Source organism: Neodiprion virginianus, chromosome 3 (assembly GCF_021901495.1).
Source record: "Neodiprion virginianus isolate iyNeoVirg1 chromosome 3, iyNeoVirg1.1, whole genome shotgun sequence".
NCBI classification, from domain to species: Eukaryota; Metazoa; Arthropoda; class Insecta; order Hymenoptera; family Diprionidae; genus Neodiprion; species Neodiprion virginianus.
Window position 1 is genome coordinate 22,619,124 of NC_060879.1, and position 17,169 is coordinate 22,636,292.

Here is a 17,169-nt window from a genome sequence, read left to right on the forward strand (position 1 = left end):
TGCGGACAGTGGCTGCCGGAAGTTCCGGAGATCCCGACGGAGAATCGTGAAAAAGAATCATCAAATCTCACAGAAATCTAACCTTTATTCGTTTTGATGATTTCGTGATCATTTATTAACCTTTCTTCGTCATTTGTATACAGCGATATATTTATTTAATTACTATTCTGTATACCACGGAATTCGCTATGAAATGTTACGTAATTCCTGTAAAGTTGTACGAACAATTGGCCAAAAAACCATGTACATAAGTCCATGATGCAAATAAAGGATTTGCAGTGATTGATACAGGACTTTTACTCATAACGAAATACGATTGGTATGAGAATTTTCAAGGTATTTTCTAATTTCAATAATCCACTCTCAAAATTATAATTATAATTATTCGTTGCGAAAAATCTGTTCATAATGATTCGAAGCAATGATAGCACAATTTGAGCTTACAAATAAGCGGTTTCTTTTCCAACGATCAGGTATCGCCACGTAATATGAGCTTCTGTAAGGTTTATCACTCTTCGACTTATCCAATCTCAAAACTCATAACGTATCAGCCGACAACAAGGGATCTGAGCATTCGTGAATTATTTTCCAATTTCACAAAACCACTTTGGACACTTATAGACGTTCCAAAATTCGTCTGCATTGCAACAAATGTGTAGAATACCTCTATGTATATGTCTAAAAGTTCACTTGAAGTAACTTAAAAACATCCCATAAAAAATGATTGACTTTGCTTCGTTCAAAGGTGCCGACGCCTGTACAGCCGCCTATCGCGTGAGTGTAACAACGGAATTCGACAAAAGTTCAAAGCCGTTCTACCTTGCATATTTATTATTTTCGTAACCTTGAGACTTACCACCTTCACCCACTAATCATCCCTCAAATTTCAAAAGCAAACAATCGCCGGTGCAGCGGTTTCCAAGTGTTTAAAACGATGTTCTTTTTCTGAAATGTGAGCTACTGCGATTTAACGACGTATTTACCGGACCATCCGAATCAAAATTTTAGAAAAAGGGAAAAAACCTTCACCAGCATTGTTAATAGAGAAATAGAAACACATCGTGTTGTCGACGTGCAGGAAAGGATGCATACATAAAAACGACGTTAGGCCCGTTTAAAGAACTTTGTTGCAAGCTTCGCGTACATGACTCCCTAGGAATTGATATAGCGTTGAAACTTTCTCTCGTGCATCTATAAACAGATTTGTTTTTTTTTGTTTTTTTTTTTTTTTATCGCCGCACACAGCGAATTGTCCAGACTTCCTCAACCTCGAGTTACAATTTATAACCTCGTCCATTTCTTCGTGCCAACCGTATCTACGGATTTTTAATTGCACGAATAATTACGTGTGAAAATCGTGCATCAAATTTCGGCGCGAAAACCGGAATGCACGGGACTCCCCGGGCTGCAATACCGGTTACATCTCGATTGATTTCAAGCTTGGTAAGTTATCCCGTTAAATGTTAGCTGTTTTACGTCTGACCAATGAATATTTATTCGTAAGAAATTTCCATCGCCAGATACGCGATAATATATGAAACACTGCAACCGGTGTTAATTTAATTAATTAGTCGTTCGTCGACCTCGTATGCTCCAGGCACAATTTAACTTTGGCATCTACGCGCGCGAAATGATACGAACGTTTCAGCAATTTTTTTAATTACAAGCTTCTGCTACGCTCGCTATTTTTTTTCCTTTTTTTTTTTTTTATCTTCATCTTCCGTAAAAACTTTTCCAACTTTCATAAATACGAGAAGAATTATTGATATCTCATCTAATTAAACGTTCGCCGTATACTCTTTATCGCGTTAAAAATTAGCGTTTACGCTCGCAATCGATTCCAGCATACAGATATTGAGATATAGCTTGTAAACTTGTTTCCGGACCGATGTCTCGATTATACCTTTTATCCCCACTCGTTGAGGAAGATCGAACACATCTCTTGCATAACGGGTAAACAACGTTTATCGAATATCACGAGTCATACCGAGTTTCCCCTCGTACTCGTCGATGGTATTTCGTTGATTCGTCTGCCCCGTACTGATTCGCAAATCGAAAGTCTAGCGAAGGTGAAATTTTTATTCTAATTTTTATTTACCGAGAAATCATTTTACGGCATTACAACTTTACACCGATAAACTGCAGAGTTGCCCGACGGTCGATAAATTTCGTATTTATTGCGACCCGGGGCGGCGAACGATACGCATGTTCATGTTTCGTCGACGAACCGATGTCGAGGTCAAAGGACGACTCGGTGCCGTTTCAAAAGTTTCACCGACGCGTCGGGTATTATCCAAGATCATGTAACCCATACGTCCGCATCGGAGAGTTACGTAAAATGCGTTATATAATCCTGAGTAATTCAATTCTAAACGGTCATCAAAGGTGTCATTTATCCATTTCACGGTACAATTGCAGCCGGCGATTCGTCCGGCTTTGGAAATGTCAAAATTAAGCCTGGATGATCTCAGTACGGAAGTTTATTATAGAATTTTTAACGGGGCGATAACGGGTAAAATGTCACAATCATTCCATAGCGACCAGAATCGAGTCTTCAATAAATTCTGCACGTGTCACTATAAATAATGTTTTAACTGGTATTCTATATTCTGTATTCTACTAATATGTTCCTGGCTAGTTCGATTATCTGATATTTCGAGAATGACGTTCAAATGTTTGTTACGCTTGATACTTTTTTTTATCATTCGTCTTTCACCGTTAACTGTATATTTTACAGTCAATACCTTAAAGCATTTGGATAAATTGATTTTTTGCAACTATTCAGAATTACGATGAAAATCGAAAGCCGTTAGGTTAGGGTAACAAGGGATTCGCCGATACTTGAACGCTGGAAATTTACATCGTAGAATAGAATTCTCAGCCGCTGCAAACCTCGGAAAGTCGAAAAACACGACCAGAACATCGTAGCAAGAATTACCGAAAAGATGAAAGCAATTTTCCTTTTTCAGCTGTATCTTTTGAACAGCTGTAGGGGAATCTAATAGAAAGTACTTTTGCACGCATCCAGTGAGCTGTGTAGTACAAATATAAGTATTTGCGTAATGCGAATGCGAAAATAGAATTACACAAAAATAGCTAACTACCGATCCACGATGAACAAACAAGGTTTTATGATTGACTAACCTTATAAACGCTTAATTAAGATATGCGAATTCTCACCTTCGCTCAACAATGTGTTGATAACTTTCGCTTTCTACGGAAGTGAACTGACATTTTAGATTCGACGTTGCAAAAATTTTCGTCGATTCGTCAACCTCAAGTCATGTTACGTCACTCATATTTTTTTATTACCGCGATTCAAACCATGAATATATTCGCATTACATTTTGAAAAAATTATATACTTGACATCATTCCGATGAAAAAAGACAATACTATTTTTCTCGTCGTGTTTAAGCTCCTGGTATACTTTATTGCACTTACCGATAAAAGTGCCCTGAAAATTCGTATCAGATACATTATTAATACGTACAATAAAACTGACAATTCATCATACTAACCAAATATCTTCAAACTTTGTTACAGCACAGCTAGCGTAAAACATTGAACTGCAATTCGTTGACTTATAATGATTCCGCTATTGTTCAAACCGATGTTTTCTCTATTCTGTCTGCAGGAAATTAGCAACGTGACACGTGATCGAAAGCTTGTTCGAAAAGAAATATTTTCCAAACGTGAAATGTTCCTAATTGTAAGACCAGAAGCAGGAAAAATTGTTAGCTTTATGGTCAATATTTAAATCACGTCCATACGTAACGTGACTCATTGACAGTCGACAGATAATTGGATTTCTGTTTAGCTGATAATGTACGTATCGGATTTTCCGGTATGATTTTCCTGCCATTGCACAATCAATCTCCGAACAAGTATCTTATCTAACAAATATACGATGAGCTTATAAGACTTGCGACCTAATCTTTGGCGTACGAAAGCTTTTTAGAGCAACTAGTTGTATAACTTAGTTGTCAATGAGCTGCAGTCACAGAAGTATACCGCGATGATTCTTCCGACAATTACTGTAATCACCCTCACGTTACTCGCCACAGGAGCGAATGGTAAGCGAATTTTCAACAAGATGGCAACCTCGAGAATTATAATTATTTCTCAATGGTCTGCTTCTTGGACTGTTTCAAATTTGGGAAACTTACATTTCTTTTCCTCGAACAAGGTCCGGACGTTGATTTTTGACGAAATTAAAATCCTTTCGAAGTATAGGATGTTTAGCTCAGGTCTAAGAGGTACCTCAGTTCGTGTGATTATCTTTCTCGATAAATAACGAGTAAAGAAATATACTTGTTCCGATTTCTTGAAGGAATTTAAAAAAATAATCGCTGGTTTTCTTTCATGTAAATAATGTCATACCTGTTTTCCTAGTCTATTCTCAAGAAAAGATACAAAAAAGTCCTATTTTGTTAATATCAGATTTTTTTTTTTTTTTTTTAAGATAATTTAATTATCCGCAGTATCAAATCTATATACCCGATAATTTTGCAAATTTTCCAAAGAAAGTTGAATGAGTGTTATTTTTTTTTTTACATTCTATTTGAGTGGAAAAAATCAAATTCCATGAAGCATGTCTTCGACAATAGAGCTGAAAAATCTTATACTTCGGGGGGATTTGTTGCACGGAAAAAACTGATCTTCAGATCTTTATCCAATAAGAAAAAACAAGTATGACCCTAATTCGAAACAGTCTAATGCTTGTGTGATGTATAAAATGTAAATCCAGAACAAATTTCGCTAGCGTTGAATTAGGATAATAGGACTTATACCTGTAAAGAACATTATGCTCTGTTTCTTCATTTATAACGTATGCGGAAGTTCAGACGCGGAAATGTTTATCGAGAATTCTTAACAGTTAGTTTCGCTAAGCAATTGCCCAATTATTCTCTCACAATCAGATTTGGTGTACGCCATTTCATACGTCTCGACTAAATAATTGAAAGTACGTAACATACTTTTGATGATGAAATGAATATAAATAATGAAAAAAATGCACGCAGTCTGGAGAGAATCTGCCGCAAGTACGCTGATTTAAGAACTAGTTTCAATTTAAAAACTAACCTGACTCAATTATACCATTCTGTTTCGCTGATTAGGAAATTACATTAATTAATAGTCAGATCTTGATGGTACGATGGAGTTTAAATTTGACATAATTTCTGAAAATTTTTAGCTCAGTTGAGCGTGCAAATGTTCATCTTTACATTTGGTGTGGATCAGTCGTGTACGATAAGAAACTCCATGTCAGTCAACTATTGATATTTTTAGCCTTTGGGTGAGGGACAACTTGATTATCATCTTGTCCACAAATGATACCTCTTATCGATTAGAAAAATAATAAAGTAGCTGGAATTCGCATTTATAACAGGCCTCAATTCCCAGTGATCTAAGCTCGATGTATAATCATCTAATATACTGACAAGCGTGAAGCAGACTATCAACAGCAGAAATGATTATCGGCGTTATCAGTCTGACGTTGGCGATGCAGACTCTGTAATTTTTACTGTCGAAAAACTTGTATCGGCTGTATCAAAACATGTAAACTTGTATTTCCACATCCACCAACATCAGCTCGATTGGACCTCGTTGTTATTTTAAAGTACTTGTATAATACATAATAGAATGAAACGAGTAGCGAATTAGCAGAGAATCGGATCAAGCCGCCTGTCAAATGAACTCAAGGCATTAAGCCATATAATATTTTATCATAATGTCAACTGATCGGTGTAACAAAGTAAATTTAATCACAGGTCTTCCGAATTGAGATCATTATCCCGCATACCAAGCTGTTAAAGAACGTATAATAAATCAATTGTCTTATCTTCTCTCAACCGAATCGAAACCACTGCATGTGAGAGTTTTGCACATTATTGTTAACAACAAATCGCATCGGTTTTAACTGGAAAACATTTCTCTGGATGAGAAAAATTTGTGAAAAATGATAGTTTTGAAACTCCGGTTTATCAATTTTTTGCAGGTGAATGAATAAAGTTTTTAAGAAATGTTTGACGCAGAAACTTTCTTCGCAACGCGCCAAAGCTTGACAAATGATTCGAGCATCATTTGGATGTGATCGATAAACATATTGAAAAAAAGTCGCCGTCTCCCCGACCAGCCACTAAAAGAATAACAAGTTTCACAGTTTTTTCCATCGACAGGACGACAAGGATTTGGATCTGGGGAGCAGGAATGGGGCTACGTAACCGTGCGTCCTTACGCCCACATGTTCTGGTGGCTTTACTACACCACGGCAAACGTAACGAATTTCACAGAGAAGCCGCTCGTTATATGGCTCCAAGGAGGCCCCGGGGCTTCGTCAACGGGGTACGGGAACTTTGAAGAATTGGGACCACTCGACCTTGATCTAAATGAGAGAAACTACACGTGGGTACGTATATTTAACACTGCCGTAGTCCTCTGTTGCGAACAATTCTTCAAAACTTACCGAAACTTTATCCCATTTGCTCTGAAAAGTGATAATTTCTAGAATGTTTTTCGAGTTTTTCATTAGATTTGAAGCGGTAAAATTGAAGTGTTCTTTCTCGAAATTCAGAGAAAGCGGTTTTCCCCACCGCATAATTATGTGTTTTATAATAAATAAGTGCGGATCCCCTGAGGTTGACATTCTTTGAAATCTCACGTAAGCCACTGACGAAATCTCATAAAATAACTTGAAATCCCCTGAGATATTGTGAAATTCTGTAAATTCAGCTGGTATCGTTAAAATCACATAAAATCCCTGCAATCCTTGAAATTCTGTAAAGTCACCTGGAATCGTGGAAATCTTTCAGATTACCCGAAATCTTACGAAATCCCGTATCTTGTGAGGTCTCTGGACCCCCCGTGAAATCATTTGAAATCATTTGAAAGCCAATGAAATATGTTGAAATCCTGAAAAAATTATCTGATATAATGTGAAGTATTGGAAATCTTTGAAATGTTAAAAATCATGTGAATCTTTGGAAAATCTTGTTACATCTACCTAGGTGAACGACTACAACGTACTTTTCATCGACAATCCCGTTGGCTCGGGATTCAGCTACGCGGAGAAATACTCGGGATACCCAAAAACGAACGCTGCAATAGCCAGCGATCTCCTCGCCTGCATCAAAGGTTTTCTCACAGAATTGCCCGTTTTTGCCACGGTCCCAACTTACATCACCGCTGAATCTTACGGGGGTAAAATGGCCGCCGAGTTCGCCTACGTTTGGTACAAGGTATCACGGAATATAAAGTGATTTTTAAATACCAAAAAGTAACGTCGAAGATTGTGGAAGTACACAGATATTTTCTTGGTCTCACCTGTCGATGATACGCCACGCAGGAAACTCGCGGTGAACCGTTTCACATGTTCAATATTTTTACGTCAACGCGTTAATGTGGTTACTGGTGTAAAAGAAAACGTGCCCATGTTAATTCAATTTCAGGCGCAAACTGATGGGATAATTGAAAGTTCGTTGAAAGGTGTGGCGATGGGTGATTCGTGGTTGTCGCCGATGGATTCTGTCAACACTTGGGCTCCTTATCTTCTAGCCACGGTGAGAAACTAATCGAAAAGTTGCAGTGAACTTAGTTTTCAATCAATTTCTTTCCGATCATTTTAAGCAATCTTTTCAAAGTATTGCCAGAATTTCTAGAAACACGCGATTCTACTAGCATCTTGGAGCTTTTATATGGTTCTTAAGAGATTTCACGTGTCAACAGAGAAAGATTTTCTAGCTATGGTTACTGTATGGTCCTTAAGGGGTTGCCCTGGTCAATTTCAACGTTTGGCCTATACATCTCCAGTGTTGACGTCCACGTATTTCAAAATTCCGAACAAAAACACTCCGACGCACTTTCATTTGACACAGAATTAACGAAGTCGCATGAATTCCACGAATTTACTATTTCGATTTTGTATAAGCTGTGCCATTTCTTTATTGTTTGTGAAAAATGTGTTCTTTATTGGATTTTTCGTCAGCATAAGCGGTTTAATTGTTTTGTTCGACTAATCGACGATCTATCCACCAGTCACTGCACTTAGATTACAGTGCTGCAGATAGTGTCGATTTTGAAGTGTAACACGATGACGCTTCCATGCACCAGGGGATGGTCGACACGATCGGATACGAGAAAATCAAAGCGGCCGCACAGGCAACCCAAGACGCAGTCGACGAAGGCAGATGGTCAGATGCGACGTCCGAATGGGCGACAACCGAATACGTGATCATCAACGTGGCGAACAACATCGATTTCTACAATATTCTCTACAAAGTAGCGCCATCGTACAGTTCCTCGGCCAGAGAATGTTGGTACCAGTAAATCAGGTTGAAACAATACAGCAAACTTACAAGGAAAGCACCCGAAGAGTGTACTTCACCCATTTTGTCGTGCATAAAGAATCATTAGACACGTAATCACTTTGAAGTGCTAATGAACCCGATTGAAGGTTAAAAAACGCACCATCTTTCAAGCATATTCGAGGTACTTTTCTTGTTGGTGTTTCAAAGTTTCCAACAAGCTAACGAGATACCCGATTTTCACAATTCACCCTCACAGTTGCCGCCAGTAAAGCTCTGCTTCGGGACGAACGCGACGACCAGCTTGACGAGTTGATGAACAGCGTCGTTAAGGAGGCCCTTGGGCTAAATGTTACTTGGGGCGCACAAAGCGGCACAATATTTGCCGCCCTTTATGCCGATTTCATGAAACCAGCAACTGACCAAGGTACGCAATATGCTATAGTCCAGGTAGCACGCTTGTCCAAATTACGAATGTTATTCGACCAATTATTCAAACCAGCCAATGCCAACGGGTAAAGGATTTTCTTGAACATTGGTAGAAAAATAGCAAGACGGTAATGACTCTATAAATAAGCCTGAGGTAGAAGCTGTGTCGACTACATTTATGTTCACATAAATATCCTCAAAAATGTCGTGGTCAAAACAGAGTCGAAATACAAACTATAGATATTATCACATAGGAGTTACTGTACTAATCATACTAAAATCGACAAAATCTGGTATAATTAACGAAATTTTAAAGTATCGCTTGCCTATTTTTCTGACGACGGCAAATCACGGTCAAAATATATACACTGTTAACTCTAACAGTCAACCATATTGGCTTCGAATACACCCTTTTAAGCGATCTCCGAGATCGGTCGACTTCATTTCCTGTCGGAAATAATGTCAAATGTGAATCGACTGCGTCTTGCTTTCGACTTTTGAGCTTCAGATTACGCGAATCGTAACTAAAATCGGATTTTGACCAAGTTTTGAGACAGACATTATCAATATAGTGTAAACTTTGTACCTTTAAAATTAGTGGTCACGTTAATGAAAGTAACTCCGTACCGTTTGTGGCCATGACCTCTGATTGCACGTTACGAATATGGCCTGCACAACCGGATCAAACCGTGGCCACGATCCGTACTGAGGTAGCAAAAATCGGTGCATCTATTCCACCTTGTCACAAGCGACGTTTCGGACGAGTGTGCGTGAGAATCGCGATATGCGGTAGACGGATATTCGAAATTCGAGTTCTGGGTGGTCGGCTTGATAAATAAATACGAAAGTCTCGTCATGTCTCTCTAGTGTCCAAACTACGAGACCAGCGACGTGGATGTAAGAACCGAATTCAGTTTAAATCTGGTTTGTGTAGATTTGACTAAGGTACTAGAAGGGTACGTATCACATGTGCAACTCGACCTCGATCCCCGGCTGTAAGTTTAAGTCTTCTTCTTAGAAACTGAATTCACGTATAGTCGTTTCTTTAAATCTACGACCCAATATATTCTATTGTTTATTCCGCCGGGCTTGTTGAACGAACCTAATTTATTCTTTCTGGTGGGAAGTTGTGTTGTGTTGTGTTGTGTTGTGCTTTTTTCCTTTCATTCTTTTTTCCCGTTCCTTCTTGACTGATCTAAAATTCACGCGGTGTTGTGACAATCGTCAACCGGCAAACTAGATCAACCCACCACGTCGTTATGATACTTTCCATTCGTACGACGCGACAGCTCCAGACAGGTTCAAATTTATTGTTTCAAACTCTCTAACTGCTTATATTTTATTCACATTCAACTCGTTTCTTTTATAGTGGAATACTTGCTGAACAACACCGACATCAATATTTTCGTATTCACCGCGCAGCTTGATCTCATCGTCGACACACCTGGTAAGCCACGTAATTTTCACCAAATTTCTCTACGTAAATACCATCCACCTTGTAATATTACAAGTTGCATGGCGGTACTTTCCGGACAATCTTTTTCCCCATTAATATCACGTATCATATATTAAACCAATTAAACGACCTACAGGTATAAAAGAAACAAAAATTCATAGTGCAATAAATTTTCAAAGATTGACACAGATACAATATTTCCGTGTTCAATCATAAACCTCCTAGTTGTATGGATCATTTTCTGGTAACTTCACGAAATGCGCTTTGACAGTTCTGATATTTTGTAATCTTAATTGATTGAAATTTTTGGGTTGCAATTGACTTCAAGATCACCGATTAAGGTGAGAGAATGTTGATACGTTCAATATAGGATGAAATAGCAGCAACTGATGCCTCATTTATTCGTCGTACATATGCAAAATGAAAAACTGGACTTTTACTTTCGTGATCTCGTTACATTGTCCGTATAAAAGAATACGGATTGGTTAGCGATTGTCATTACCCATTTTGCAACGACACGATCAAGTATTGTGATTCGCAATATGACGAAGAATAAAATTTTCCCCGCAGGAACAATTCTATGGGTGGAACGTCTAAAGTGGCCAAACGCGACACAATGGCTCAATTCATCTCGGAACCCGCTCGTTATCGATTCGGTTATCGAAGGCTACGTCAAGCAGGACAATAACTTCAAATTATATTGGATCAACAGATCCGGGCACATGGTGATTTATCAAGGATTAATCGGTTCTAAAATCTCTAACATCGTTATTCGCGCCGATGATAATAAATACAAAGTAAACGACTTCCCTGTTATATGATAGGAATACATCTTTTTGTAAGCAAATTCGAATAATAGAAGTAAAGATATAAACGACTTGAGAAAAGTATTGATAATTAGAACTTTCGAATGATATAGTAGATTTAAATGAGGAAATAACTTTGAAATTTAATGAAAATCGATTAGGATTCTACAGAAAGAAAATTATTTTCATGTTTTTTAAAAAATTCTTTTTTTTTATAGAATTTTAATTTTTTTATTTCAGTAGTATTGTTGAAAAAAATGTGACTGGATCTCTGGAAATCTCATTGTTGATCAAGATAAATTGAAATGTGGTAGAAAATGTAAGGTCAAATACACCAGTATTTATTCATTTTGAACGTTGTAATTAAAAAGAAAGAAACAAGTTCTCGAAATCTTCAGATCTTATCGTTAGCTTCTCTCATTCGAATTTACTCAGATTCAGTTTAATTTGTGTTCACTATCATCGGTGCAAACAACAGTACTAGAGATTTTTGTGAAGAGTGTTTCCACTCTTCCAAACTTTTTATTCAAGCGACGGAGCTCATTTATTTTGAAGTCGTCTCGCGCTATTGGTCTGAAACTGACCTCATCCGATTTCTGGCGATGAAGCTTATACGATAAGAACTGAGAGCGCTTTGTGCAGAATAAGTATAACGTGTTTTCATTCCTGTCATTAACCATTCAAGACAATGTATCTATTATCCAATGCTCCATTTGGCATAGACTGGACATTTAGTCGCAAAGAAAGTATCAGCTACCGCATATAATAAACAGCTATGGATCACTTTCTAAGCAGTATTGTAAATCTATTTCCTATTCAATGACAGGGCATAAATTACCGCTAGAATGAATTTCTTTGTACGCTTCTGCGTTCGATGATTTGATTAAACTACTTACAGTACTTACCATCATGATGCCCGCGAGTCCGACGTGAAAGAACGCGAGTCGTGCGATAATTTGGAATTCGATTGCAGTCTGTGTCATTTATACGCAAAATTCCACAACCACATTGTCAAACCTAGTTGATCGGAAAAAAAAGATATGCGTGATCTTAAAATTCACCTTTCTCTTTCACCCAGGTACCGACTGACAATCCTGTTGCCACCGCAGCCATGCTGGAAGATCTGACAAGCAACGCCGATAGCTAGATGCATCAGACAATTAATTTACGGTTTCATAGAACGTAAGAATTTACTGCATCGTGCAACTTACTTAAAAATTAATCATAATTTTTAATAAATGCTGTAACTTTGCATGATTTCTGGTAGGTAAAATTTAATTCGATCGAATCGAAGGAATTGGAGTTATTTCGGGATTTTCTCATATCATACCGAGAAACATTTCAAGTTGTAGTAACTGTCCAGTCTTTAACCGTTTACATTTTTTTTTACTGAAACGTGGCAATAATTGTTTCTTTAAAATAAATGCTTCCGAAAACATTCTCTGACGTGAGATTTATTATACACGCCAAAAAATTGTTTACATTATACAGTGCAAATCCCCCAAGTAACAACATACGAACGCTCGTGTCTCGCTCAACAAACCTTGTTAAAATTTGTCCAGATGAAGAACACAATTTCTCTCTAACCAGAGGAGAAATAGAATCTGTAAAAATAAATCACACTTTACAATCGACGATTGAATTGAAACTTTCGGTTTCTGACTGCTGGGTGCGCTGAAAAGTAGGGGTCTTATATAACTATATAACAACCTCGAACAACGATGATCCTACACTTGCACCAATCGTAAACAATAGTAGGAGAGAAAAAAATTACAGTAACCAATCAGCACGCGTTTGTATTATCAAGTTGTTTAATTTTTGAAATTTAGACAGTTTGTTTTTAGCTGTAGACTTTTCCAGTTGGATATTACAGAAGAAGCGGGGGAATTTTTTTTTTTTTTTACACCAATTAGATTCGTAACGTTGCAGTCGAGTGCACAGCTTTTGAAGTACATACCCACCTATTTCCGGGTTTCCACTCTCTCTCTCTCTGAAATTCGAAAAAAAATTCGGAGTCGTTATGACGCATGAAATGAAAATATTAATTTGATCCTGCGGTACCTTGATCCGAAAATATCACATTGTGGGTTATTTACTACAGCGCTAAATAATGTATAAGTAATAAATAACTAATAAACAAATATTGATTTAATTTATAGTGAAACGAAGATTCTCGGGGTGTCGAGCTTTATCAGTTCACCTGGGTGATAAGGCGATAAAGGGCGATAAAAGCGTCTGTCTATAGAGAGCTTCGGTACTCGACGTATCGAGACAATAAACGAATTTACATACCAGCTTTTCTTTTCTTATACATATAACCGCTTTCCTTAACCCAACCGGAAAAAAAAAATGAAGACAAAAGCAAGGCTAACTTTCCCTTTGCATTTCAGGTGAAAATTTCCGTGATATTGAAAAGGGCCAGAATAAATTCTTTGGTGCGCTTCATCGACGTAATTTTGCCAATACGCTGCTGACTACTTGCGACGTTGATGATACGTCTCTCGATGCATGCCTGCTTGCTTAAGAGTACGTATTGCGATCGCTTGCTCACATGCTACATCCTCTTAGAATTAGGCTAATCCGAGAAATTACTGCAAAAAATTACTTCTGGTATCAGGAGCGGATCTGAGCCAAGGTGGCCGATCAAAAACAGGGACTGATTGATTGACTGGTTGTGATGTCGATGCTGTGTGTCTCGATGCATGCCTGCTTGCTTGAGTGGGCTGGTGAGTGCTTGCTGAGCGAGCCACGGATCAAAAGTAACGGCCGAATAGAATAATATAGGTATGTACCTTATTCCTAAAGAGGAGATGAAGATAAATCAACAACTCGTAGGTTCAAAGTTTCTATTTCAGTTTATTCAATATGCCTCGATCGTAGCACAAGTATTTTGGTGTCGGTGTATAGTACCTCAACGAGTTGCTAACAAGTGTTGCGGTGGAAGATAACAAGAAATGCCAAAGAGTGATTGAACATCGCATTAGAAATCTTAATATTATACGACGAAGAAAAATCGCGACATGCGTAACTTTAGAAGTTTGAAATTAGTGACCAATGTGGTATCTTTTTATTTTTTATGTAAATCGTTGCGACGTTACGATCGGCAATAATTATCGACGATCCTACGAGCTTAACGTGTTATTGTCTCGCCATGTCAGGAAGAAAACATAACTTCAGGCAGAATATGAAAGACTTTATACGCGATGACTTTCTGCTGTCGGTCCCACGCACTTTTTGATGTGTTTTTTGCGTTTTTTTTTGGGGGGGTTCAATTAGAAATCTAGAAATAATAACACAAATCGATTACGAGACGGAAGATTTTTTGCCCGAAAACAAAAGTCACTATAACCCTTTCACATTTTTGGTGAAAATTTCAATGATTTTTGACTAATTCATTTATTGTTTTATTAATTGCTTAAGATAATATGTGCCCAATAACTTGCACAAAATTTCATCTAGGTTTGCAGTGAAATTAGGGAGATCCAGAGTGAAGCGATTTTTATATTCTCAAGCTGAATGTCCTTTTGATGAGATTTATGTGCCGTCTAAAGTTGTACGGTTTGTGCTGTTTTCCCGTATGTGTTTATGATCTGCTTGGGGTCTGTCGAAATCGATTTTTCATGCAAAATCACGTCGTTGACGTTACGAAGATTGATTCCGGCGGTTCTAAAAATCAGGAAATATTTGGAAACAATGAAAATGGGCTAGTCTCATTTTATACGAGATTTTGCAGTCTTAAACCCTTTCTCTCCTAGAATTGATTTTTAAACCCCTCTACCCAATAATTTGTTCCCCGGAATCCCGGAATAAACTATTCAAAGAAAATCACACAATCTTCTTCAGAAATACAACAGAAATGAAATGTACTTGAGACATTTTTGAATCAGGAGAAAAATAAGACGCGAAGAATTACACGCAAAGGAAAAGAACGACTTCGTTTCAAACGGCAATACTTGTTCCGTACGAGTATAATTATAAATCACGTTTACCGTGCACAAAAACAACAGTGACAATTGTTGCCTGTGTATAATATAGAAACGGTGCAGTCAACGCCTGAGAAAATCTCGGGAAAGATATATGAACTCGATGTCTATAGTTAGACAGTGAGCTAATCCCGTAGAGAACGTAAAGAAAGTCCCGGGGATATAAGAGCGGGAATAACGAGGTGATTTATTTTTTAATATTTGGTTGTTATCCTAAGAGATTAAGCAAGGGCGCCGTGAGACAGACGCTCACTGCAGCATCGTGAAAGATTACACAAATAAGAACTGCCGTAGCACGTAGCATCGGAGTCGGCTAACGACGAGGACGTCGCGACGCTCTGGAAGCGAAGCCAAAGAATGGAGTGGCTCGTATTTACGCGTAACACGTGTAGATAAAAATTATGCCGTTTCGGATTGGGGTTGTTTTTTTTTTTTTTTTCCAACACTTTTTTCATTATCTTTATATATTTTTATTTTTTCACCATAACACGATCTAAACGTTACTTTTCGCCGAATTAGAAATTCGTCCCGAGTATAGGATTCTTTTCTCGAATCCGGAAGGTGCCTCGTTCCATGCGATTCTTTAGCATTTGAAATACCTAACGTTAAATGTACGAAAAAGTGTGTATTCACTCGTCTCTTTGCCGAATTTTCTAATATCATCGTACATCATCATGCATCATACATAGTATTAAAGCGAAACCAAATTTTGGATGTTCGGATGTTCAGAAAGTGACGTCATCCAAAATTTTTTCTATTTTTACGTCATCGATCTGTAGTAATCAGCTAGCCGAATTCCTCAGTCTGGAAACAACCGCGCAGTAGAGCGGACGGATGAGAATCGCGCTCCGCAGATTTCGAGTACCTACCGGGTTCTCTATCTCCTGGCTCCTGCGCTCCAGGTTCGCTACCTGGTCAAACTCGACTTCACGGACTAGCGGACTGACATTTATTACCCATTGAACAATCCTCAAGCAGCAGAATTTGGAAAAGAAAAAAATTACTCTATTTACATATTTATAGCTGCCGAAATGCGTAGGGGATTTTCGCTAAGTTAATTTAAAAATTATTTATTAGCAAATAAGTGTCCCTTCTTTGGTCAAAAATTTAACATTTTCATTCAAATACTCACAAATTACACAAAAATCAATATTTATATCCCCTACGTAATTCGGTAGCTATAGACACGTAGATTAAGCTGTTTTTTTTTTCTAGAATCAAATTTGTACCAGTTACACCGCGTGCCGCATATCTCGCGAGAATGGCTCCAGTGTCGCCATTTTTTAATATTTGTTGATAATAATTTTTTGCATTACACTTAAATATATGCCTAACAACTTCCTCAAATATTATCATCGTATTACCGAAAGCTGGCTGGCCGAAAACCACTGGATAATTTCCTCATATGCATCCCGAAAAATTATTTGATCCGGAGGGTGAATCGATCAGTTGTTAGAATCTAAAAAATATGTTTCATGAATCAATTGAATTCCTTAAAAGGTATACTCCTTTACACTCGAAAGATGCCGATGTGTCGCATTCCTGTAAATCGAACGAAATCAGTATTAGTTGGACACATTTTCTCGTTAGATTGAACGAAGAGCAAAAAAAAAAAAAAAATTGCGACAACGAGTAACTTTTTCTCTCCAAGTATAACCAAATGTCCTCTACTAATTATACTTTCCGGGAATCTTTTTTTCAACGTGACTTGATTCTTTCGATCAAAGGAAGGAAAGGAAAAAAAACTACATTTCCCTGTAAATTGAAAACAGGTTCCAATGAGAACGCGTGCTCCGCATCCTCCGGTGTTCAACGTAAGGTAATTTTTCGATCCCGGTACCGCATCGACGTAAGATGAGGAGGCAGGCGGCCGTTCAGGGAACCGGTAGCAACTGAAACGACAAGAGTCGTCGGCAGCGGGGGATTCGGTCGGTGTGAGCGGTGCCGAGGGTGGATAGAAAAAGGCGACTGTTCCGGGAACCGCGGTTTCGGTATAATTACCGCAACTTTGTTTACATATAGCCCGGGTTACTGCCGGCGTGGGTGTTAGGACAGCATATGTGTAAACAGCAATAAAACACGTAGTGCGGTCGCGGCTGCTCGCCGGCGCCTCCCCCTCGAAGATGCCTCTTCCCCGATGGGCGGAGCCCGCTCTGTAACTTCCCCGACGAATAAACCACACCGTCCACC

At 38.2% G+C, this 17,169-nt stretch overlaps 1 protein-coding gene across 4 annotated transcripts in view; it reads left to right on the forward strand.

The window, feature by feature from the left end:
- Positions 1–13,287, forward strand: part of LOC124300025 (retinoid-inducible serine carboxypeptidase-like) — a 53,702-nt gene extending 40,415 nt beyond the window's left edge. For 3 of the 4 annotated variants that reach the window (XM_046753626.1, XM_046753627.1, XM_046753628.1), the window contains 9 exons: positions 6,182–6,411; positions 7,010–7,240; positions 7,451–7,561; positions 8,112–8,313; positions 8,565–8,732; positions 10,104–10,181; positions 10,761–10,915; positions 12,075–12,178; positions 13,156–13,287. In XM_046753626.1, coding sequence (XP_046609582.1) covers positions 6,247–6,411; positions 7,010–7,240; positions 7,451–7,561; positions 8,112–8,313; positions 8,565–8,732; positions 10,104–10,181; positions 10,761–10,915; positions 12,075–12,143 — 1,179 coding nt within the window. In that variant the 5' untranslated portion in view covers positions 6,182–6,246 and the 3' untranslated portion in view covers positions 12,144–12,178; positions 13,156–13,287. Of the gene's footprint in view, positions 1–3,983; positions 4,076–6,181; positions 6,412–7,009; positions 7,241–7,450; positions 7,562–8,111; positions 8,314–8,564; positions 8,733–10,103; positions 10,182–10,760; positions 10,916–12,074; positions 12,179–13,155 lie in introns of those variants that run through there. The other variant, XM_046753625.1, reaches the window with a different exon arrangement.
- Positions 13,288–17,169: the final 3,882 nt, after the last annotated feature.